This window comes from Filicampus tigris, chromosome 8, assembly GCF_054856515.1.
Source record: "Filicampus tigris isolate MCC_2025a chromosome 8, RoL_Ftig_1.0, whole genome shotgun sequence".
Taxonomy (NCBI): domain Eukaryota; kingdom Metazoa; phylum Chordata; class Actinopteri; order Syngnathiformes; family Syngnathidae; genus Filicampus; species Filicampus tigris.
Window position 1 is genome coordinate 2,168,641 of NC_141224.1, and position 25,691 is coordinate 2,194,331.

General features: G+C 42.9%; 2 protein-coding genes across 13 annotated transcripts in view; both read left to right on the top strand.

Moving 5' to 3' along the window:
• The window catches only part of bcl3 (BCL3 transcription coactivator), a 29,655-nt gene extending 11,241 nt beyond the window's left edge, over nucleotides 1–18,414 (top strand). For all 12 annotated transcript variants that reach the window (XM_086039074.1, XM_086039070.1, XM_086039067.1 and 9 more), the window contains 9 exons: nucleotides 576–1,120; nucleotides 1,967–2,078; nucleotides 7,451–7,559; nucleotides 14,117–14,318; nucleotides 14,980–15,068; nucleotides 15,163–15,240; nucleotides 15,542–15,709; nucleotides 16,767–16,869; nucleotides 17,449–18,414. In XM_086039074.1, coding sequence (XP_085895200.1) covers nucleotides 643–1,120; nucleotides 1,967–2,078; nucleotides 7,451–7,559; nucleotides 14,117–14,318; nucleotides 14,980–15,068; nucleotides 15,163–15,240; nucleotides 15,542–15,709; nucleotides 16,767–16,869; nucleotides 17,449–17,567 — 1,458 coding nt within the window. In that variant the 5' untranslated portion in view covers nucleotides 576–642 and the 3' untranslated portion in view covers nucleotides 17,568–18,414. The remainder of the gene's footprint in view (nucleotides 1–575; nucleotides 1,121–1,966; nucleotides 2,079–7,450; nucleotides 7,560–14,116; nucleotides 14,319–14,979; nucleotides 15,069–15,162; nucleotides 15,241–15,541; nucleotides 15,710–16,766; nucleotides 16,870–17,448) is intronic.
• Nucleotides 18,415–18,554: 140 nt separating this feature from the next.
• ddx61 (DEAD (Asp-Glu-Ala-Asp) box helicase 61) lies at nucleotides 18,555–25,394 on the top strand. Its single transcript, XM_086039078.1, has 13 exons — nucleotides 18,555–18,922; nucleotides 19,386–20,026; nucleotides 20,114–20,177; nucleotides 20,680–20,784; nucleotides 21,167–21,296; nucleotides 21,443–21,589; nucleotides 21,769–21,863; nucleotides 21,955–22,077; nucleotides 22,186–22,314; nucleotides 22,439–22,619; nucleotides 22,696–22,797; nucleotides 23,464–23,678; nucleotides 24,788–25,394. Exons 2-12 carry the CDS (start codon nucleotides 19,878–19,880, stop codon nucleotides 23,667–23,669), a joined length of 1,431 nt encoding a protein of 476 aa, XP_085895204.1. The 5' UTR covers nucleotides 18,555–18,922; nucleotides 19,386–19,877; the 3' UTR covers nucleotides 23,670–23,678; nucleotides 24,788–25,394.
• The last annotated feature ends 297 nt before the right edge of the window (nucleotides 25,395–25,691 follow it).

The following is a 25,691-nucleotide window of genomic DNA, read 5'->3' on the forward strand; positions in this document are numbered from 1 at the left end:
TGCATCAAACTGGTATCTCTTCAGTACCCAAAAAGTTCTCAGTTTCAAAAAGGTTGGTGACCCGTACACTAGAGGGACTCGACTAATACTGTTAGTGTTAATGGTACGAGCACCACACTTTGAGAATCACTACAAATGTGTATTATAGTTGAATACATTTGAAACTTTTATGCAAAAATGCGACCACAAAAGTAATGCACATTTTCTGTACTCCCCCTAACGCACGGGCAAACACACGTGCGCGCACGCACACACACACACACACGCACACACCCCCACCCACCCACCCACACACACCCACACGCACACACACACACACGCGCACACACACACACATCTATTGTGAATTATAATCGCTCACTTTCATTTCAAAGAGAAAGCAATGGTGAAGAGCACTTAAGCAGCTGCACATTAGCTTGAATGCAAAACTTGGAATCAGCATAGGTGGCTCTCTTTTTAAAATCACAGAATTTTCAAACATTCAAATAAACAAAACCCACCAATGATTCCAAAGGGATTTTTGTTCGTAGTGAACGTTTTTGGGAGCTATCTGTCCATTTTTCTATTGTCACCAGACTTCCAGTGAACCACCGAGACGCACCTGAGACTCTTGACGGGGCAGCGCGCGCCTCCCCCCGGTCGATGCCGACGGTCATGACCATGAACGGTGACGGCCGCTCGCTAGCCGCCGCGCCGCTGGACCTGAGCACCAGTCAGCGGAGGAGCACCTCGTCCCCACCGGCACCTCATTGCCGAGCTTGCCGGAAGGAGAGCGTCCGCTCACCTGCGCCTCCGCCGGCGCCTCCGCCGACGCCTCCGCACACTTGCGGCACGTCGTCCCCGTCCCCGGGCTGCCCTCCCAAAAGACCGGCCGACAGCGCTTCCCTCAGGCTTCCTTTTCGGAAACGACCGATCACCGTGGAGCCGGAGGAGCGAGCGTCAGGAGAAGGGGGGCGGGCGGAGCGTCTTTCCCCGACGGTAGCGGCTGCCGACGCGCCGCCGCGGCCGAGGAGCGACGAGGCTCGGCTGGCCGTTGCTCGGGTAACCCGGACGCACACCGAGGAGGCTCCGCACGCTTTTCAAGCTTGTCCCGTCCACTTCGTGCCATCGTTGACTTATGGTAAGTACCGATGACCTCTCGTTACATTACAGTTCAAGTTGGGCTGTTGGTCATTGAAATAGAGTCCACTGCCCGACAGTTATTCGCGGGGGGAAAGCGACCGGCCGGGACGGTGATGCGCGAAAATCCACGCATAATTGATGCCCATTCAAATGCATTGGGATTTTTAAAAAACTTTATTGTCAAGTATAGTGAGACACAAAGGAGTAGAGAAAAAGGATCGATGGATGATTTAATGGAATATCTAGATTTTAAACTTTTTTTTTTTTTCATTTTTAAGTGTCTACAAATATTAGAATATAGCATAAAATGCAGAGGACAGCAATAGATTGATAAGGATGATGAACAAGTCAAAATGGAAGATGTTTTTGGAGGGGCATTCTTTGAAGTGGTCATAAATCTCCACCTGCACTGGACAAAACATTATGTACACCTGCACAAGACGTGTAATATTTTCGAGCCCTTAGTTCGCTCCTTGACAGGGTTCAAAACATGCATACGGCAGTTCCCAAGGTGATGCAGGCCACACTACAACCAATATCATAAACATCAAAATAATAACCAATGTATCAATCAAATGTGAGGGGTATGAATATTGTACAGTCAAAATAGCTGTATTGTGTCTCATGAAGCAGTGGTGTAGGCTACCTAATGTGGTCCAAATCCCTCTGTGTCGCTCGAAACGCCCCTTCCTCCTGTGGTTTATACGTTGAGTGACACATGGCCGCCGTGGTGCCTTCAGGGCCTCACGCAGCTGACGACTCATTGAGAAAATGTCCAGTCAGCGATTCCCCTTTAGACAAAAGTAGTTCACCGGGTCACTGATTGCGCTGCTCTGTTTGTCAGGTCACTACCCGGCGTACCCCTACCCAGAGTGGGGCCATCTCGGCTTCCAGCACACACAGCACCTGCGGACGAGCGTCGCCCTGGCCACTCGGCAAGATGAAGACGGAGACACGTATGAGCATTTACTCTCGTCTTGGCAAAGGCAGCGTTGTGGCAGCTTGTTTAGCACATTTCAAACACGAGCTGTGTCGCTGTGCTTAACAAAAGCAAAGACACAACGCCGACAAGCATTTACAAACGTGACATCCAGAAGCATAGCAGCATCAACCAAAGAAGCTTAGCAAAGTGACTAAAACAACGCACACCGACAACATTTAATCGCATCAACAGAAGACTTTCAAAACATTAGGTTTCCAAAATGATCAAAAGACTGCACTATGGAACAGAATTAAAAATGTTTAAAAGACTTTAATCAAAGGTATGGAGGAAAAAAAAGCAACGTTTTCAACCTGGATTCAAAATCATTGACACTTGGGGCTGACTTCACTCCTGTTGGCAGTTGAGTCCATTTGCATGCAGCCTAACAGCTAAATGGTGCTTCACCATGTTTGCTTTGACCTCCGGGCTCCAGTAATTGACCCGGGGTTGCAGACCCCAGAGCCCTACCGGGTTTATATTCAATCGGCATTTCTTTAATTTAATGTGTTCAGGACCTAAGCCATTCAGTGATTTATAGACCAGTAGCAGTATTTTAACATCTATTCTACAGCTGACTGGGAGCAAGCAGTGTAAAAGCCTGGTCAGAAGCCGAGCTGCAGCGTTCTGAATCAGCTGCAGCTGTTTGATGCTCTTTTGAGGGAGAACAGCAAAACATTGCAAAAATCAAGTCTACTGGAGATAAAAGAATGGTTACATTTTCTCCTGGTCTGCTTGGAGCTTGCAACCCTTCCGTCCGGATATTGTGTTTGGATGAGCATTTTAATCCATCAGAAATAGACATTTCATTTGAAGGAAATGTGTAGCAAATGTCTTGAGAATATAGTTTGACGGGCTGTACAGGCTGTCAGTTGCCACCCCGTGCTTTTCTGAAGAGGCGGAGCTATTCGCAAGCGCACATACAAGTCGTTTGTGTGCAACGTGATGGCCACCGTGCGTCGCCGCTTACGTCAATGCGGGTCCTCCCGGTCGGGAAAGCAAGAGTGAGCGGTATCAAGCACCCGGTGTGGTTTTTCTCAGGTATGTGCGGCCCGACAATTGGGCCTTTTTGAATGAATAGGCTCGAAAAACCAAACATCCGCTCCTCACTTCCTCATTTACCGCTCTGTCTGTCTGTCTCTCTATCGGCTTCATCTTCCTCTTGATGTGTGCTCTCTGACGTGCGCGTGCGCTATTCTCGCATCCAAGTCAGAGGATGCTTCGCTTCGCATGACCCGGGCCATGCGAAGCGAAGCATCGTGCTTCCATTTAATCGCGTTCCCCCCATCCCCCCTCCATGAGAAAGCATGGAAATGGAATTAAAGCGCCCCAGTGTCAAACTGTTGCTGTTGTTAAAGTGAACTAACTGTACAGGTGATATTTTAAGTAAGATTTGAGCTGTCATAAAAGGGTCAAAACAAGGTAGAAGCTCTGTATGATGATTCTAAAGTAAAATCAAATAAACGACAGTGAAACTGAAGAAAACACAAAGGCCATATAAAAAACATTTTGAAATCGTTTTAGTCGGGTTTGAGGATCCTGCATAGCACACAGTCAGCCCTGTAATGAGTTTTTAACGACAACCTCCTGGCTAATGACACTGGAGACTGTGTGACTTGTTTTGTGTGACCTGACTGCAGCATTTCGTAGTCTTCTCTTTGCTCGTTTGCATCACCAGGTGGCCATTAGTGGCAGCACTCTAGAGTGGTTTAGCTCCTACTTGGCAGACAGGACGTTTTGTGTTTGCCTTGGTTGCTCTGTGTCCCACTCTGCCCCACTGTCACATGGTGTTCCACAGAGTTCAATCTTGAGGCCCCTATTGTTTTCATTGTGCTCACCGCTCCTGAGTTCCATCTTAAGAAAGCATGGTATTTCCTTTCACTACTATGTGGCTGACTGATCCAAAGTATGTCCTGCTAGGCAAAAAGAACGTTTTCTCTTTAAGGCCACTTTTGTCCCGTCTGGAGAAATTCAAAGCCTGGATGGCAGTGAATTTCTTGAATTTCAATGAAAAGAATACAGACGTTATGGTGTTTTGGTCCCAGGGGCACTTGTACATCTCACCCTGTAGACTTGGGCCCCCTGGCATCGTATCTAAAGCCAACAGTCTCAAACGTGCTTGCTAGCAGCTGTCGATTTGACACTCTCAGGTGGCATATACTGTAAAGCAGACACATACAAAAGAAGAGGATTCAAAATTGTGTATTTAAACAGCAAACTGTTCATGCAAACTTGTAATTTTGTTGAACAAAAGTTTGCTAATTTAATGCTTATGATGCAAAATTCCATGAAGAAAGAAAAAAAGATCTCATGCATTATAAATAAGTATGATGAAACCTCTTCTGTGGTTTGAGGGAGGCTTGATGGTGACTTTTTGCATCCTGTGCTGGTTAATGTTGTCAACTGTCATACAAGTCCGGGCTCCAGACTGCCTCTCAATGGTCACATTCTGCCCTTTAATGTTTATGGATTCATATCATTAAATAGTCGGGTGATTGAGTTGTTTTGTTGATTATAATGAATTATTATTGCGAAACAATTTTACACCTTTTAAGAGATTAAAGAGGTTAAAAGAAATTTTATTATTACAGTTATTTTACATTCCAATTTAAACTTTTATTTGACCTCATGACTTGGACATTCCGTCCTCTTTAAAAATCAAACGTGGCCCTTGAGGACAACTTTTCCCACCCCTGCTTTGGATGCTCACTGATGTGAAGTCTAAAGCGTTACAAACAACCTAAAATGTGACGTCGATGTCTTTTGTGTTTCTCGTGTGCTGCAACTTTTCTTGGATTATCTGCATGTGGTCACGTGGTCTGCCCCACTTCCAGGAACTCGGCGCAGTTTCACCTTATGAGAAAAGGAGACAAATTGATGGAGGCCGTGAAGAGAAAACCATAGACGTGATTTTGGGACTACGTACTGGACATAGAGACGGGTGATAAGAATAGACGCAGCATTAGGTACAGCTGCAAAATGTGCACAATGCAAAAAATCCTGCCTTTAACAAGATAAAAATGCTGTTATGATGAGAATCATGCAAATGAAACGTGCATTTGCAAGAAAAGTATCTGAATTATTTGTAATTACTGTACCTGGATTTCTCTAAATTGATCGTAAAATGTCATCTGAAGCAATTACAATGATCACACCAACACAGATGTCTGCTTTGTCTGCGTCAGCCTTCACCTCCAAATGCACAAAAGACGTCAGCGTCAGGAAGACCGTCCGCACCCGATCCAAGAAAAAAAAAAAACCTGAATGACTGACGACGTACAAAAAATGTTCAACTCAGCCTCAGCCAAACTTAACGCCTGCCATGTGACTAGCAAGGAACGCTTGCAGTCTTTTTTTCCACGGCGAGGAATACGGGCTATCAAAAAGTGAAGCCCCCCTTCCGGCGGGTGAAGCAGATATTAATTTCCGCTATAATCTTCATAGATTTTTGGGAATGTTGAGGCACAAGATAGCACCTCTGCCTTCCAGGCTGAAAAGGCTCTCATTACAGCTAATGTGTGCAAACCTCTGAGAAAAGTCAACACGCAAGCCCTGATAACATAGCTGGGCGCTTGCTAAGGCAATGTGCAGACCAGCTGCTTTGTGTTTTTTAACACCTGCCTGGACCAAGCCACAGTGCCACCCTCTTTCACGAGGGCCACCATCATCCCGGTGCCCCAAAAAAACTTCCCTGATGAAAAAATGAACAATACCACATTAAGGCCGGTTAGAGCTGATGGCCGGCGGAAGCGTTTGTTGACACACAAGTCGTCAGCTGTGTGCGATGATGTCACTTACAGGAATGAGTAGCAGCTGCACACTTTCGCATACATCTGCTTTTCTTCACTTCATGCTTTGGCGACGCTTCCTATCCGTTACCACATTTGATTCTGCCGCCCATCAAAGGCGCTCTCGTCAGCGTTTGACGATGCCCCAACACGTCCTGTGCAAAGGCCGCTCTGGAACGTCTTCTCGAGAAACGGCAACGGTTTCCTGTTGTGCAATCTTTGCCGCCTGGCAAGAAAAGCCCCTTCTCGTGCTAGCATGGATGGATTTCACGTCGCGCGGCCGCATGCAGAATGCGGCCATTGTTAGCGGCGGCAGGAAGTGACGTGAAAACCCCTCGTGTGACTCTTACTGGAAGCTAACGGCTGCTTGAAAGAAATAAAAACAAAGGTAGCGGCAGTGCAGTTCTCAACAGGTGTGCTCCCTCGTTGATTGGTGGCCTTTTTTTTTTGCGCTTGACCCCTAAACGTCTCAATGTCCAACTTCTTTTTATTTTGTGGGGGGGCTTGCACATGAACATCAAAATTGACAACAGGTGCATGAGCTAGGATAATTTCCAAGTGCGATCACTTGTCTGCCTTTCTGTGACTCTTCCAGTCTCTCTGTCGCAACCTAATGATGACACTCAATTCAGGATCATCCAGAAATTCCACCTCAAAGCAAAATATCCCAAACCTTTTGTGAGTAGATTACAGTTGTGCCTTGAGATGCGAGCGACCCAGGTTTATCAAGATATGTGCCATCATTCCGCCGATGTTTGATTTTTACATGTATCTTTTCGCTTTGACTCGCAAGCCCAAACTTGAGACGCAAGCACTGTAAAGTGGAAGTGAACTCACCTCAACTCGCTTTCACATTAAGCAGCAGTTTGGCAAACATTGAAAAATGAATTAAAAAAAAAGAGGCTCCAAGCCGTTTAATGCCACCCCCACCCACTGTCAGACTAAACATAAAACAAAGAGAATTGCAAATTTTCTATTTAAAACAACCACAATCTTTGGAAAGTCACTTAGCCAATGCCAACAAACAATGCAAAACGCAATTGACATGCCAACGCTTAGCATCAATAGTCGTGGTTTTTGATGGAATGTATATCTGAACAAAAATGGTGGACATCTAGACAAATAACTTAATACACACAAGTTCTTTGTCCTTGACCAAAAAATGACTACCAAAGCATTTTACTGAATCACTTAGAGTAGCAGTAGCGTATTATTCTTCTTTGTCTACTTTTCGGAAGAATAAAAAAAAAAGAAAGAAAGTGAAAAATTGGAATTGTCTGCATGCATCACTGTATTATACTGCCTCCCAGTGGCCAAGGCAGACACACCAGAAGGAGCAGCACAATGAATTGGATTGCAGCATGAAATCATGATGTTCAAACTGTTTAATTCTTTACGTTCTACTTACTCTATGCTTGTATAAAGTACAATATTACAGAGTGCCTGTTTCCCGTATTAAAAAAAGATTTATTTCAATGGGGAAAGCTGATTTGAGATCAAAGTGTTTGGACGCACCACTGTGAGGATGCATATGGACGCCTAATTGTGGTGTTGATTCCAGAGCTCTGCACATAGCGGTGGTGCAAGGAGAGCTGGCCATCGTGCAGCAACTCATCCATCTGCTGCAGTGCGCCGGCAGAAGCCTCGACATCTACAACAACCTCCGACAGGTGAAAGCAACGCAGCGCATTCTTCACATCGCACACGCAGGTTGTTGTCAACGCCAATGCGGATTTTAACGACAACATCAAACGACACTCATCAGGGCAACGTGATGCAACTTGCATCCATAGAGCAGGTAAACCACATTCCCCTGCCTCGCCTAACATGGAAAAGGTAGAAAGGGGAAGTGGCGCCGTTTCCTGCTGACCTCGTGTTTTTGCTCGCACATTTTCTCGTGACTCGTGATTATTCAGTGGAATTCACCTTTTTTTTTTTTTTTTGGTCTTCAAACCCACCTGTACTTGCAACAAGCCAAATCACAAGCATGGCGGGAAGAATCGCACGCATGTTCCCATGTTTTGTTTTGTTTTGTTCTGTCGATGATCTCCTCATTCATGCTCTCGATATTGAAAGGGATTTTTTTTTTCTTAGGGATTTACCATTTTGGGAAAGACAAAATGTGCCTCACAAGTCCTGCAATGGTAAACATGAACAGCAAATACCACCAAAACTATCCAAATATGAACATTCTCTAATAACGTTGCACTATTAATACAAAATATTAAATGAACAGCTTTTTCAAGAATCGGACTTCAAAATTTGACTTTTTGACTAATCCCTATGATTAGTTTAAAAGTCAAATTTTGGTGTCCGATTCTTCCCTTTTTTTTCCCCTGAATATATATATATATATATATATATATATATATATATATATATATATATATATATATATATATATATATATATATGTATATATATGTATGTATATATATATGTATATATATGTATATGTATATATATGTATATGTATATATATGTATATGTATATATGTATATGTATATATGTATATGTATATGTATATATATATGTATATGTATATATATATATGTATATGTATATATATATATATATATGTGTATATATATTTGTGTATGTATGTATATATGTATATATATGTATATATGTATATATATGTATATATATATTTGTATATGTATGTATAAGTATATATATATATTTATATGTATATATATGTATATATGTATATATATATATGTATATATATATTTGTATATATATGTATAAGTATATATATATATATTTTTATATGTATATATATATATATTTGTATATATATATATATACATACATATATATACAAATATATATGTATATTTGGAATAAATGCTCCAACAGCTTGCTGAAAAGTTTTGATGTCCTTGTTAGCAATTCAAGGTCGATGTCCTAGTACGCTCTTTGTCCATAGGCGTGTTTCTAGCCTGACATTTATTCCAGACAGTGCATGATTTGCTGCACGGACCAGAGCACATGACATTGCAAACAAGTTTGTGCTAGTTAGTTAGTTTGCCACTGAGAAAAATTAATTCTTTTAAAGGGTTCTTCAAGTCTCCTGAGGCGTGCAGAGCTTCGTGCTCGGGGGGATTCACCGTGCCGAGGCGTCCCACTTACCAGAAATAACACTAGCAATCTCTTTTTCTCATCGCTATAAAGATGTGCGATATCCTGTCTACCCCCCCTAAACCTAAACAAACACACTTCTTTTTTTTTTTTTTTTTTTTTCTCACACCCTCGCTCTACGGTGCCTCTCTCTGCACGCAACATGCTCTCCCATAAAGTTTTGCATGTTTATGTTGCCATTTTTTTCTCGCGCATGTGGCTGATAGAGCACGTAGGAGAAGAGAATATTTTCAATACTGCTGACCAATCCTGAGCTCCTGTGGTTGAAATGCTTGGATCATTTTGACAAGAGTGTTACTATCAGTGGCCTTCATGAACAACACTGCAAGTACTCGATTGCCGCTGAATCACGAGAATATGACGAATGTTGAATACTCACACACACAGAATGTGTGATGAAATCCCTGAGGGGGCCACACCAACTTTGCGCTGATCATCATGAGTATAAGAGTGCAATGACTACAATAGTAGGGACACCTGCAATTTGGTAGGCGTGTCTGTACTGGGCTGACCGACCAAAAAGTCTAAAGAAGCTACAACTCTAAACCATTTTGATTTTGGTGGCCATTTTAGGCAAGGCAAAACAGCTTGATTTACTGTAGCGCATTTCAATCACAAGGGAACTCAATATGCTTCACAAGGTTACAAAACAACATTCAAAGGCAAAATACAACATTTAAAGGCAAAATAATTGAAATCAAAAGAATTGAAGACAATTTAAAAACAAAGTAGAAGAGAAATGAAAAGTAGTTTACTAAAATTCCTAAGCGCAAAAGGCACAACAGCGTGATAGTTTTTAACCTGGATTTCAAAGCTTGGCTCTAACTTCAGTTCTGTTAGCATCTCATTACATTTGTGTGCAGCAAAACGGCTAAATGTTGATGCACCATGTTTGCTTTGAACTCTGGCCTCCACTAATTGACTGGAGCCTGCTGACCTCAGCACCCTACTGGGTTTATATTCCATGAGCATTTCTTAGGGTCCTTTTGGCCATTTCCAGAGGTCTACCAAATATGAAATAATTAGTAAAACTTTTAAAAATAAAACTTTTGTCTGTTTGCTACTAAATTTTAAACCACACAAACGCACATTTTTTTGAAGGCAAGAGTAGACCCACCAAAAAGTCCCAAGAACCATGGCCCACCACAGGGGGCTGCCATTTTGGTTGTACGTATACCGCCCTCTACTGCTGACTGAAATTGACGTCCAGCTGCCCTCGGGCTCGCATTGCGAAGGTCACGTCAACAAACCGAGCTGTGGTGTCTGCAATGCAAGCCTGGATTTGTTTTTTCCGTAATGTTTCCCCCCCCATTCTTGTTAGAATCTTTAGCAGCTCCTTTTACATAATTTTCGGGGGAAGGAGGGGCGGGGGGGGGGGGGGTAAAAAAATGCCCATCCCTTATATGCAGATTTTCGCTATTTGCGAGCCGGCACCATCCTTATCCGCCACCAACAGTGGCTGTCAATTCTATCTGTGTGTTAGCTATGTACCTAAAAGAGGCGGGGCCAAGTTGGGTGTCGGCGAATCTGCGCGTGAGTGTCCAAGCGTGAGCTGTGGCCATCAACTGCTCCTGTGTGCGTGTGCTCACTGTGTTCTCCTGACATTCACTGTCGAAAAAGTGCATGGCGACTGTGGCTCTCCTTTCCCACAAACCAAGGCATTACAAATGGAAGTGTATTAGTGGTAAGCTATACTGTAAAAAGCCATACAAAGAATCACTATTAAGCCCAAATTCCCGCGATATATTTCTCCATTGAGAAATAGATCAATTACACCCGCAAACCCAGCGATGTGGCGGGCTAGTTGTGAACCGTGACATGGCAGGCGAACACTGCGCACGTACAAAAAAAAACAAAAAAAAAAACACATTGATTGAAACTCATTTTGTTTTGGTGCACGCACACGCCATGCATCTGTGTGTTTGTGTGCACTTTGATATCCTTGTTCCGAGAAGTCACTTGACCACCCGCCCCCCCCGCCCCCCTTGCCCAGCCCCTCCCCGTCTTGCTTGAGGCTGTTTCGTAACATACCTGAGGTTCACAGGGTGGTTCGCGGGGACTTTCCCTTCTTGCACGTCGCCCTGTCTCTCTCTCTCTCTCTCTCGCTAACTCGCTCGCGCTCTCATGGCGCCTCTCTACCACTAAGTCGCTGTGACGCTATCAGCACCCCCCCCCCACACACACGTTTATTTGTGTACAGGCAGGAAAGCATGAGCTCTTTGCAGTTGTCTGTTTGGCGTGGCATGAAGGCATTTCATGGCCCACTCATCTCCAAGGAATGCCAGAGGAACGCAGGGAAAGATGAGGGATTTTCCCTGGCTATCCTGCCTTCCTGCTCTTCCTTGTTCCACACATGCGCACTCACGCACGCATGCACGCACATGCACACTTCCTCTTATCGATGCCCTGGTTTTGTTTTAGTCACTCTCGCGGCTTTTTACAGGAAGGTCTGGTTTGAAGGACTAAATATGGAGAGGGGATGGCTCAGTTCCTGTTCGATAGGATCAGGATGTCAGTTTATGATACGTACTGTAAATATATGACTGTGTCTGTGTGCGTGTGTGTGTGTGTGCGTGTGTGTGTGTGCGTGCGTGAGTCACAAGATTCAGGGAAACTGATGAACACTGGCGTAATTGGATCAAGTCCATAAAAACTGTCTTTTAACGTGATTGTTTTACTGGAAGGCCGTAGCCTTTCTCCAGCGGTGAAAATACCAGTCGGTTATGCTTAACTTTGAGCATGTTCAGCCAAAAATCAAACAAACAAACAAACAAACAAAAAAAATAAATGGCAGCGCAGATGTGAGGTTCTGGATTGGAATCTGGGCCATCCTGTGTGGAGTTTGGATGTTCTCCCCGATGCTTTCACCCGGCTACTATGAGGAGTTGCCAAAGACGTAGTTCAGGATTAAATTCTACACACACTACTGAAAAGTGTCTCCCACACCTAACTGAAAGATTGTCACACGCACGCGCACTCTGCATATCACGGAAATGCTCTCAGACGCTCTTCCACACACGGCTGACGTTCTGCCACAGACACTATCGAAATGCTCTCAAACACTACTGAAAGACTCGCACGCTACTCGAATGCTCTGAAACACCTCTAAAGGAAAAATATGAAGGTGCGTTGCTGTTGACAACGTGTTATCTAGCTTCAAGAACACTACCCGTACGTAAAATTAAATGTTGCCGTCCGTGACAATCTTAACAGTTAAATATGTCAAGTTAAAACGAACTGCCTTAAAAAATACATGTTAAGGGAAGTCTAGAAACACTTTTATTTATTTATTTTTTTAAGAAATAAAAAGATTCTTTTTTTTTTAATATAAGAATGATTTCTTCAGTCAAAATGGGTTGTCATTATGCTATTTCATTAAAAAAGAAACTTCATTCTTAAACATCAGTGTTAAAAATGTGCTTCCAATTAAGTTTTGGCAAAATCGCTTGTCAATTAAGTGGGGTTTGCTGGCATCTGTTGAACGTCATTAGTAAAATAACTTGTAATGTTAGTTACTTAGTTACTCGAGTAATCAGTCAATTGCGGTCGTTTTAAAGTCAAGTAATCGGCAAAGTAACTACGTTACTTTTTCAAGGTAACTGTGGCCACACTGCACACGACTGATGCGCTCTCACAATCTACTGAAACGCTCGCTACTAAAATTCTCTTCACCGCACGACTTAAAGTGCTTACACACAAGGCTGCTGCAACTCTCTCACACATTATTGAAATGTTCACAGCAACACTCTCGCACATGCGCACACGCACAATTAAAACGCTTGCACACACATTAGCAAAACGAGTATTTGACTCTATTATTTGAAACATTATATTACATGAGGGGAAGACGTCCTCACTACTATAGTTTAAAAGTTCACACACACCTCCAATACGTCAATCAAAGAGCAAAAGTAAAACTTGCTATTTATTGTGCAACCTGTCCAACTATGAGTGGAAAGTCCAGTTCCCTATACGCCGAGCTGGCTTTATTTAAACACGAGCGTCCTTGCTGAGCAGTGTCGACATGTTTATCAGCAGCATGACACACGCTGACCTCACGCTCGGGAATGTCCCAAATTGCTCAAGTGGTCCCCAGTAGCTTCATTTGTCCATGCCTGTGATTCCCAACCACTATGCTGTGAAGGAGCCTCGTCGTGATGTGTCTCTGTATCGTTTTTACAGGCGCTAAGCAACTTTGAGGAGGATGGGAGTAACCCTGGCATCCCAAAAAAATACAAATGTTCTGAATTGCTTTACGGCATACTCACTTCCTCTTTTCGCTACAAGGATGGAAGTCGATTCAAACGTCTACACGCTGTTACTGGTGTCATGGCAGAAGCCCCAAAACAAACAAAAAAACAAAAGTATTGTTGAAGCAAAATTAGATTCATGACCTCATCGCTATTCATCTTTCACACAGCCACTGGAAATAGAAATGTCATTCAGTCCAACTTGCAGGCCAGCAAGAGCTCAGGATTTCACGACACTACGCGCTGGCGCTCGTGTGAACTGTGGTTGACTTTTGTCAAAACACTACCGCTTTTGTCCACATGGCGCCGCCATAATCAACAAAAACTGACATATGACACAGTGTTGCTTTGGAAACATGTTTCTATGCTGACTGGCGCTACTCGTTTTGGCCAGCAATTATAGCCACCTAACAATTTTAATAAATGTCAGGAATAACAGAAACACGTATTCTGACGTCACAAACGTGCGTATTAAAGACGGTTAGTTCCGAAATGTCAGAATAAGTGTTTGCAATTGGCTTAGCAATCGACATAAACCACCCCTCTGGTTTGGGATAAAATCTTGATCGAAATGGGCTTGATCGGGTCAGAATATTTCAAATGGGGTGCGTATATGAAGCATTTTTTTTCCGATCAGGCATATCATCCGAATAAATGTGTCCATGTAAACGTAGCCAGTGTTTTGTTTTTTGGTTTGTTAGTTAGGTGTAACAATCACGCGCTAGCTGAACTCCGCGTCTTTAAAACTGTAGTCCGTACTGACGACATTTAAATGTGACGGCAGATGTCACCTTTTCAATGCACCTTTGACTTCCGACCTCCCCTCCGGCAGACTCCCCTTCACCTGGCAGTGATCACCCAGCAAGTGAACATGGTGAAGGCGCTGCTGAGGGCCGGCTCGGACCCGTCCGCGTTGGACCGCAACGGCCAGACGGCGTTGCACCTCTGCTGCGAATACAACCATCGCGAGTGCCTTTCCGCGGTGCTCTCGCTGCCCTCGTCTGCCGCCTGCCTGGAGACGAAAAACTTTCAGGGTAAGGCTGCACAAAGAAACGTTAAGAAGCGGAGTACATGGAGCGCTCGTTCGTCACGGAGGTTGCAATTGGCAAAATCCACAGTAGTAGCCGTAGGGCTGTGCAATTAATCGAAATTCAATTACAGGTACAATTATTACACTCCACCGTTACAAAATTGGCACAATCGTAAAAACAAAAAACACTATTAATATGCATTTATAGCCAATGTTTACACACAAGGAAATCATACTTGAATTGATACATTTGCACCTTTTATTTTGTAACAACTAATGTAATAAGTTTAGTTTGAAACTTGCATGATTATAGTGTTTGAAAGAACTTTATTTATTTATTATTATTATTATTATTACCAAAAAATTAATCGTTTGAATAATCGTGATTTCAATTGTTATCCAAATAATCGTGATGAATATTTTTTTCATAATTAAGCAGCCCGAGTAGCCACCAAGTATTTTTTTGTGTGAAGGCATTATTTGTTATGCAGTGTATGTTTTATAACTTTACGCATGTACTGTAATACCAACATACAATGTTGTATTTTTAATTATGTGACGCACATTGAGTTACCCTTGAGTTATGAAATGTGCTGTATAAATCCATCTCTCAGTCCATCTCTCCTCTGCTTTTCACACCGTGCACCTTTGACCTCCCACACCAGGTTTGGGCCCCCTCCACGTGGCTGTGCTACACGGACACCGAGATTTGGCCGCCATGCTGCTGGCAGCGGGAGCCGACGCCAACACCACGGTCGGTGCCTTTGTTGCATTCGTTGACTCGTCACGCAGTTTACATTCACCCCGCCTTCGTCAGATGGATGACTTTCCCGCACCCACTTAATTAGGACATCAAGAGCGGCCAGAATCCCCTCATTCTCGCGGTGGAAAGCAACAATGCCGAGATGGTCCGCTTCCTCATTGAGGTAAAGGGATTGCGTGGGAAAGCGTGTGACTCAGCCCCTGATGAAACGCCGGCTTTGAAATGACTTTGTTCTAAAATGACCACATGAAGGTTCCCGCGGACCCATAAAAAGTCCGAAAAAAGACATTGAATCCATCAATCTAAGAACAAGGTGGGACAAAGATGTAGTGAAGTACAAGTCAGGGTTTGGTTAAAAAAAAAAAAAAAACAAATGCAAATATTTGATGATCCTCAAAAACACCATCAAATCCATCATAGTTGGAAGTAGTGTGGCCAGATGTTTCTTTGTTTGCTTGGTGCAGAGCGGCTGCGACGTGAACAGGCCGTCGTACAGCAGCAACACGGCCCTGCACAGCGCCTGCGCGCGGGGCCAGGCCGACGTGGTGCGGGCTCTGCTGAAGAGCGGCGCCGACAGCAGCCTCAAGAACTACCACAACGACACGCCCATCATGCTGGCCAAGAACAAAAAGGTAAGCGTCAACGGTGAAACTCGGGGAAAGTTGCCATTTCTACACATTTTCAGTGGTGACAAGTAATGAAGCACATTAGCACATTGAGATGAGTTTAATTTCCATGACCACACTTCTAACACAACACACGAGTACAGTATTTCAAATCATAATGAGTGGAAACGCCATTCGTCTGATTCTGCTTTCCCCAAAAAGTAGCAACACAAATGGAGAAAAATAGCAATTCATAAAATTTGACTTTCTAAAGACATGCATTGACTTGATTAAAAACAAAAAGAATGAAACACTTTTTGTCACACTTCATCAATTGAATGCTTTGCCTTCTGGAGTGCCCACTTTGGCCACGTGGGGGCAGTATAAGACAGAACGACGATACACTACTGTTCATTGAGGTGTTATTAGGAGTCCCAATGGCGTTTTAGCCAACCCTGCATGCATCAGCCAATCATATTGCAGCAAGACATGTGCTGCCTTGAACTCAAGTGGGACCCATACATCTTCGTTCAGACATCTCAACTCCTCTTTCAGCTCATCAGTATGGCATTAATATTTGTCATTCTATGCAGAGGGTAAAGAACATGATTGAGTACTGGTATATTGTCTGTCAACATGTTGCTTAAAGCGGAAATCAACCCAAACACATTTTTTTCAAGAATATGTTCCCAGCAGGCCCACTAGTTGAAACACGGCATTCTGATTAATACTACGTTTATGAACGTTATTTATCAGAATGCTGTAGGCCACGACTCACGCCCAGAAGCTCACGTGCAGACTAATCAGTCAACCCCACTTCAGCTCATGATATCATTATTCAGCCACGGCCCTGAAAGGCACACATCCAAAATGCAAATATTGTACAACAGGTACAATGTGTACACGTTATTAAACATTTTTTTCCCCCTTTCAATGATCTTTTACATTTGGTCCCGTTTTTTATGAAATACAGTGGACCCCCACTGTTCGCAGGGGATAGGGACCAGTCCAGCCCGTGAATAACGAAAGTCTGCATATAATCGGTGCCCATTATAAATGCACTGAAAATAAAAATCTTTTGCAGATAGCAGACATCCTACGAGGGAGGGGCTCAAAACCGGTACGAGTTCCGGATCAACACATCGTCGCGTCATCGTCGCCGCATGGCAGCAACTTGATGAGCAACGGTAGGAGACAATTCATTAGGTACACATTCTTCAGACCAGTGTTTTTTTTTTTTTTTTTTATGAAGTTGGTTAATTAAAATGTGTTTATTCTTTTTTTTATTCATGTATCATATTCGTTTCACTGATTTGCTGTGAGTAATAAAAATACGAAAATATTAGTAAAATGAATGTTTTAATATTTGTACACAATAAAAAAAACCTAATAGGAAAATAATGATCTTAATAGTATTTTATTAATGTCTCAAAATGCATGATTTAATCATGAAAATGTTGAATTAAGCATGATAAAAGCTAATTACCTTGACACAAAACACAAGCTGTAAATAACACAGTGCAAATGTATGAGAGAATACATAACTGAAACAAAATCACATTTTATGAAATTAATCGGTTAGAATTAAAATCCTTACAACAAATAGCAAATTTCTTACACCCACTACAAAATAAGAGTGAAACAAATACATAATTTTACATCAAATACAAAAATAAGAGTAAAATAAAATTGAATTTAATGACTGTACCCCCCCACCCCAAATCACAATGCGTGCTTTTATTTCTTTTGCTTTCTTCTAATTTTAGGTTCTCCCTCTCCAAGCCACAGTCAAGATTGTTCTCCCTCAATGATAGGCCCCACCCCTCACTCCACCGCTCCCCACTCACCAATGACTCCGCCTATGCCTGCCTTCCCATTTTACTAGCGAAGAGTCCTCGTTCATCGAAACTGGCAACCACAGTATCCCTTGGCGCATCAAACAACAAGTGAAAATGACCAAACTCGGACTCAGGGATGTTGCAAATAAAAAAGGGCAGCAGATTTACACAAAGAATTTACGGTGGGGGGGGACAACTACGGTGAACAGGGGGTCCTCGGTTTGCGACAGGGTTCGGTTCCTATGCTAACCTATGCTAATGCACAGGTAAAATCACAATTAGAGTGCCATATGATCAGTAGAACCGTGACTTTGGGGTGAATTAATTCTGTGAATGAGCTGTGGCGTTTCCAGGGGTGTGCAAGTGGTGCTGGGGTGGGTGTGTTGGGTGAGGTGTTTTAGGGCCCGGGCATCCACCTGAGGGGGGCAGCCACTGCGAGTTTGTTTAATCGTAACCTGGATACCACATATATAGAAGCTGTCGAGGACCCCTTGTACTTATAAACTGATGGAATCTGCATTACATTGAATTATTTGTGTTTTGTTGTTGTTTTTGTTTACATCGGCTACTCACAAAAAGTTAGGAATTTTGATTGGGATTTCCGGCGACATTTCGAGATGAACCTAAATTGCACTATAACCTTCCCAGGTGTACTTTATTTGACCTTTTGAATGTCCAACTGTTTAATGTTTCAGTTTGTTTTGCACAACTTTCAACAACATGGAGCTGAACGGCAAACCTTTCTGCGACTCTTCCAGTCTCACTGTCTCTATTGCCCAATATCCCTAACTTTTTGTGAGAAGTGTCTTTTGCATATGTGTGTTATTCTGCTTTTGTTTAAAAAGTTGTATATATTTTAGTATATATTTTTGAAAAATATATGCAGCATTTGTGTCTTGTGTTGATTTTTTTAGCCATACATTTATTAATATCATTTATTAATGTCATTGACATTTGCATTTTCTCAAAGTAAGGGGAAAATTAATTGAAATCTGAAATTATTTTTTTAAGAAGAAAAAAAAAAAGGACATCGAAGAATTAAAATCTTAATTACAATCTGTACGGGATCGCCGGACCCAAAAAGTTTCGAAGTTTGCGAACATCTCTAGTCGTACGCTCCAATCAAATACTTACGTTTGAAAGAAGCAGCAATCTGATTGGTCACTTGTCTGGCCCGCCCCCCAAGAAATTGATCGACCAATTGTAAGGCGAGCGTGCGGCCATGTTGAATTGTCAGTAATTTGAAAGCGACACGGACACAACAAAAGGAAGTTATCTACAACTGAAGCGGATTTCTCGAAACGACATTTAAACTAGTGTCAAACTCGACATATGTATGTAAATATCGCATTAAAAAGCGTATCAACCAAAAGATACTTTGGATGGATGTAGCAAACTCAAGGTAGGTTTGCCAAGTGGATTGCACCGTCGATTTACACTGAAGGAGGGCTAGGCTAATAGCATGCTAACTTGAGCTAGTTACAAGGAAAGTTTCCTAATGTGTTGAAAGTTAATTCGAAATGGCTCCCAATGCGCGTTTTATCGGCATGGAAATGGCCTGTGAGTGGGTTTTACGAACCTAGTTTGAATTGACCGTTAGTGTATCTCGTTCGCTCGAAAAGGCACGTTGCAACATCGAAACTTTTCAACTGTGCTAAATTGCGAAGTGTGCGAACTTTTCTCTGTCGTGCTCGAGTATTAAAATGACTTCTGTTTGAGACGTCAACTATAGTTCACATTTGCTGGTGACATTTGACTTACTGACAACAGGTGACCAGATGTATTTTTGTTGCTGTCGATGTTTAACTTGTTTATCTAAAAAAAAAAATAATAAAAAATGTTGTTCTTGATTTATTTCATGGCAGGTAACGTGGATTTGGCCAATCCCAAAGCACTTTCTTTCCAGACTGTGATCTCAACAAATAGCAAAAAGGAAAGCAGCATCCAGGTGGAAGAAAAACAAAAGAAACTGAATGTATTTTGTAAATGTAGCACTCATCACACACTACACTCTTAGTCACACCAATGAACAGGATTGCCATTCTGGCAACGATAATGAAGTGGACTTCTAGATAAATGCCCTACAAAGAAAAAAGAGGGTGTTCGTCAGGTCACACATTTTGATTCATTTATTCATATGAATGTTGATTTCTCCAATTTTTTGGGAGAGTTATCATGTAAATAATCATAATTCACGCACAGGACTCTTATTTTCAAGGGAGCTGTTTACAGATACTCAGAGTACAGTGCAGTTTTTACTATTTTAGTCTGTACTTGATCAGTAAGAAACACATCTCTGTTGAGAAACACTTGCGTTGGTAAATTCAAAAGAAAGAAAGGAGAAAAACAGAAAATAGATGGCTTCAGCAAGAACAGCAAACCCAGCACAGATGATCGGCTTGATGAAGACGGCGAACGGCCAGCTCAGAGGCAGCAAGACTTCAGGATTCAGTGGCCAGCAGCCCCAGAAGAGGAGCAGTATTCCTCAGTGCAGTGGTGCTATCAAGTAAGATTTGATTTGGAAGGTCATTTAAAGTACAAAGCCTCTTCTGGCATTTAAAAAAGGTGTTGATGAACTTTTCTTTTTTTTTAGGTTTGGAGATGATTGGAAAAAGTGCCTGGAGCTTCCTCCAAAAGACACCAGAATTAGAACATCGGTAAAGTAACCAGAAAGACCAGTGGTTCCCAACCTTTTTGAGCCAAGGCATTCAAAATCTCACTGTACATGATGGTCTCCGTTTACTGACAATTGGACATAGTGTGAAGTCTGCACCTGTTGAGTTCCACACAAAGTTGTTATTCTGTTGCATAACTGTAAACGGGTGCTTGCACAGATGAATTGTACTTTCTTCTGTTTGGTTAAAGAGCAGAAAGTTTTTTTTTTTTTTTAAAGTTCGACCTGAAGCGATGTCGGACTCACTTTGGTTTCAGTTGTCTGGCCTCAGCATCTCCCTCGGTTTCCTGTTTAGTATTGTCGCGTGCCGTACACTCATTTTGATCCCTGCTCATTATGAAAGTGAGCTATACTTATTTCAATAGATAGGAATTAGAATTTTTATATTTGCGTCTGTTTCCCGGAGGTCATTCACTACGTTGCAAAGATGTGCAGCGCATCACTGGCTGCGATCATAACCCGAATATACGCTTTGCCAATCCCAGGATGTCACCTCCACCAAGGGAAATGAATTTGAGGACTACTGCCTCAAAAGGGAACTGCTCATGGGGATCTTTGAGATGGGATGGGAGAAGCCCTCACCGATACAGGTACGCTTTCCGTCTACACCGGCACTTTTTGGCTGCCTGATGCAACAGTAGACCTTTGCCTTTCACGGGTGTTGAAAAATGAAATCCCGCACATACTGGACGCCCCAACTGAAAATGCGTTATTCTCTAGTTTATGCCCGATGATACCTTCTCACACTCTTCTCACAAATGCATAGTAGACACCAAAACAAATAGACATTATACAGTAACATACATGAAAGCAAAAAATAAGAAAAGTAGTCATTGACATCAATTTGAAATGTAGGTTATGAATGAGAACTTAAAAAAAAAAAAAAATAAATAAAAAAAAAATCTTGACTCTTCATGCAGTCTTGACATTCAAACAAGAGCATGAGTCCTTAATACATGTGCTCGCTCATAGGAGGAAAGCATCCCCATTGCCTTGTCCGGCCGAGATATTTTGGCCCGTGCCAAAAACGGAACGGGCAAAAGTGGAGCCTACCTCATTCCTCTCCTGGAGAGAATAGACCTCAAGAAGGGTCACATTCAAGGTCAGCGGTTGCTTCCTCCTTCACAGTCATTTCGTTTTTTGTTTTTTTCCCCTCTTTCCTAATTTTTAATGACTAACTAACTTTGTCCACGCTGTCATCAACCCTCACATTTCATTAGCCCACCCCACTTGTGTGTCTCCACGCAGCCATGGTCATCGTGCCCACGCGAGAGTTGGCCCTGCAGATGAGCCAGATCAGTATTCAGCTCAGCAAGCACCTCGGAGGAGTCAAGGTCATGGCCACCACCGGCGGCACCAACTTGAGGGATGACATCTTGCGCCTCGATGACATGGGTACCTGCTTCAAGCTTGAATTGAAAAAAAATTGTCACAAGATTTCAAATGGAAACTATCAAGTTGGGGAGAGTTTATTATTATAATTGTAATGTATATGTATCTTTTTAGTATTGGATATCTTTTGAAGAGTAGGTTTGTATTGCGTACGTGTTGATTGACCGTTTCGGTCCCAACAGTGCACGTGGTGATCGCCACGCCTGGAAGAATCCTGGACTTGATCAAGAAAGGTCTGGCCAAAGTCGACAAGACACAAATGATGGTGATGGATGAGGTAGGACTTTCGGGAGTTACGGAAGAGCATTGTACGTTTTTGTTGTTGTTGTTGTTGTTTTTAAATTCCTATTAATGATTGACACTTTCAGGCGGACAAGCTCCTCTCTCAAGACTTTGTGGCCATCGTCGAAGACATCATCAGATTCTTGCCAAAGAACCGGCAGATTCTGCTGTACTCGGCCACGTTCCCCATCAGTGTGCAAACGTTCATGGTGTGATGATGACTTTCACTTCCAACCTTTTTCGCTTCATTAGCAACAAGCCTTTTGAGAGATTGTTGTTGTTGTTGTTGTTGTTGTTGTTGTTGTGCCCCCATCCAGAACAATCACCTGCAGAAGCCTTATGAGATCAACCTTATGGAGGAGCTGACCTTGAAGGGCATCACTCAGTATTATGCGTATGTGACCGAAAGGCAGAAGGTCCACTGTCTCAATACGCTTTTTTCCCGGGTGAGGCTTAAACTCCTCTATTCTTTCCTGCTCGGAAAAAAAACTTCTTAAGCCACCAACTGACATTCAAAGGAGACGATTAAGTCCCGATTTCACCTTTTAATCCGCGATGTTTCTGCTGCAGCTTCAAATCAACCAGTCCATCATCTTTTGCAACTCCACCCAGCGGGTTGAGCTCCTGGCCAAGAAGATCACCCAGCTGGGCTACTCGTGCTTCTACATTCACGCCAAGATGATGCAAGAGTACAGGAACCGCGTGTTCCACGACTTCCGCAACGGACTGTGCAGAAACCTGGTGTGCACAGGTCGCTGGAGGAACACCGACGCATGTTGGCAACGACGAAAGGTCCGCTCGGTGCTGAACGGATGCTCTTTTCGCAGATCTGTTCACGCGGGGGATCGATATCCAGGCCGTCAACGTGGTCATCAACTTTGACTTCCCCAAAAGCGCAGAGACCTACTTGCATCGCATCGGACGATCGGGTGAGCGCCAGCCGTTCCGTCTCGGGTCGCTAATTGTTCTCAGTTAGTTTGGAGTCGATTCTACAAATCATGCTTAACAGCATTATGAAAAAATTGGTGTCATCTTTTTTGGCGTTTTTGGCCATTACAGAAAGGGCACAAGAGTTTGTCAGTCAAGAGCTGGGGACAGGTTCCACTAAAAAAGAGGCAATTGCGAATAGGCTGAGCTTTGCTCTCTAGTGCAACTCAACTCGACTCAACTGTATTTATAAAGCACTGTAAGGCAGCCACTGCTGTATACAAAGTGCTGTACATGGAGCAAAAGTAAGTCATTTAAAGATTTGACAACAAATAATAGAATCTTAAAAAGAACAGATACAGTGAAAACAGCAGAGGCCCCAGAATTCAACCTTCATTTCTTGCTGCAATTACTTAAAATGTAACAAACAGATAAATAGCAATATGTAGCACTTAGTTTCTATCATTCTTGTTTACACTTTCAAACGGTCAGCGACATCTCTGGGAAATCACAATGTCTCATCACTGGAGAGCTATTTATTTATTTATTTATTTTATTTTTTAAGAACAAGCTCCCCAATATAAAGTTTTACTCGCGAAGGGCTTTACGTGCATTTTTGCATCCTTGGCACCAGATTGACACACACACGTGCTTGCGTTTTCATTCAGGGCGCTTCGGTCACCTGGGCCTGGCCATCAACCTGATCACCTCGGAGGACCGCCACAACCTGAAGAGCACCGAGGACCAGCTGGTCACCGACATCAAGCCTATCCCCGGCAACATCGACAAGAGCCTGTACGTGGCAGAGTTTCACTCTGTGGACCCCGACGACTCTGACGGTGGACCGACCAATGCAAAACTAGGAGCAGCCTGAATAAACGGGGTATGTTTTTTTTTGTTTTTTTTGGGGGGGGGGGGGGCGGAGAGACTTTTTAATTCTCCTCTTCACCATTCCACATTTTGCTTCCAAATTGTTACACTATGGAGGCAACTTTGGAGGTTGCACTCTATTGTAGCAAATGTGTTAGCGTTCTACACGCTGTTCACATTTTAAAAGTGAGCCTTCACTGCTGTAATTTAACACGCCACAGGCATCGAGCCTGAAGGAGCGCGCGTACTACAGTGACTAATAGACGCGATCCTCTCGCATCAAGGGGATTAAGGGGGAATTCTACGGCTTGTAAAGGTGAAAGGTGACCCGCTTCGGCCCGCGCCGTCAACAGTTGTCAGCGGGAAGTTCCGAGCTAAGGGGGCGCACAGTCTTCTTAATACATCAGTCTTAGGCAACTGCAGTGTAGTTACCAGAGAAGCTGAAAATTAGCCTAGCGTTGTAATTTTACAGTTGTCTTTCCTTTGGCACCGGGCTGCCACCCACAGGTCGGTCTTGGTAGTACAATGACAAACATCAGATTTGTAAGAGATGCCGGCTTGTCGGTGGCGTTCTTGTTGTTTGTGCGCGTTGTTGCTGTGTGAGTCAAAATTGGTGACGGTGTAAACATTAAATACAGTGGTACCTCTACTTACGAACGTCTCTTCATACGAAATGTTCAAGTTACGAAACGCCTCAACAGGAAAATATTGCCTGTTGTTACGAAAGAAATTTCAGGATACGAAAGGTAGAAATACAGTATGGGCTGCTACTCGCAGCTCCTGAGTTTCCTGAACACAACATACTCATAGCTGCTCTGCCATTGGCTAGCCTAGCATCTTCCTGGCATCCCATTGCGATAATGAGAGTGCGCCCTATGGCATCACACGGCAGTCCTGGAACAATCACAGCCATCTGTTATGCGCATTGGATGCTGTGCTGGTCATCTCAAGTACACCGCGCATGACATTTTATGTTTGTTTGTTTTGTTTTGTTTTTTACTGATGATGTGAATGTGGGGGTGCGGGGTGTTCTCGCTCACGTTTCAAAAAGGGATTAAGATGTCAGCAATTTGTATTTGTTTCTGCTTACATGCTTTCATTTAGTTCATGTTTGTTTTTCAGGGGGGAAAAAATGGCATCTGGCATCTCTAAAGTATGGCTCAAGACAGAATGTGGAGAGTTCACTATTGTTTACATCTTGCCTGTCTTGTCTCACACACGCACACATGCAAGCAAGCACATATTTTTGTTACCTGCTGCCATTGAGACCAACCTCAGTATTGGGTTGGATTCTGCTGAAAAGGAGAAATACTTTCCATTATAATGTACCTTTTGGCCTTTTTTTTTTTTCTAAACACCCCCCCGCCCCCTTTTTTTTTTAACAGTCAATATGTGCACACAAAAACGCGGGCAGGTTCAGTTCAGTTGCTCTCGTTTAAACATCAGTAGATGTTTATTTCTTCCCGATGGCAGTACCACTAAGCACCCCTCTGTCTATTTGATGAGGTGGAATTAAATCTTCCCTTGCCAGTGAAAGAAGAACATTGTTTCACTCGCCCAGTGGAAGGAATTTTATGTTTGTAACTCATTACTTTGCCATTTCCCTTCCCTATTTTTTCTTTTTTTTTTTTTTTTTTTTGTCACCGCAAAGCGAGACGGGCAAGAATTTCTCTGTAAGATGCTGTTGCCATAACCTTCTGGGAGGAGAATAAAAGTAACTTGAGCTTTATGTTTTTGTTTCAATTTTTTTTAAGTTAGCTATTCATGCACTACATAATAGGATCTAATTAATGCAGAATTTACGAAAGAAAAAAAAATCTGCTGTGCAGTGTTCACCCAGTATTTGCGGGTGACAGTGACCGAGCCCTACTGAGGAGTGAAAATCCAAAAGTAAATGAAGCCCTGCTAAAAAGGCTTATAATTGCCCATTGAAGCACCAAAATGGTGCACGACTTGTATTCTGCTGCCTTTTTCAAGAAATAACAAATATGTATTCATTTCACACACTGAAGAACAAAAACAAATG

Coding starts and splice junctions, on each gene's coding strand:
- ddx61 (XM_086039078.1), top strand. CDS start 19,878: ATGGCTTCAGCAAGAACAGCAAACCCAGCACAGATGATCGGCTTGATG. Junction 20,027..20,113: donor CAGTGCAGTGGTGCTATCAA/GTAAGATTTGAT, acceptor CTTTTTTTTTAG/GTTTGGAGATGATTGGAAAA. Junction 21,590..21,768: donor CTTGCGCCTCGATGACATGG/GTACCTGCTTCA, acceptor CGGTCCCAACAG/TGCACGTGGTGATCGCCACG.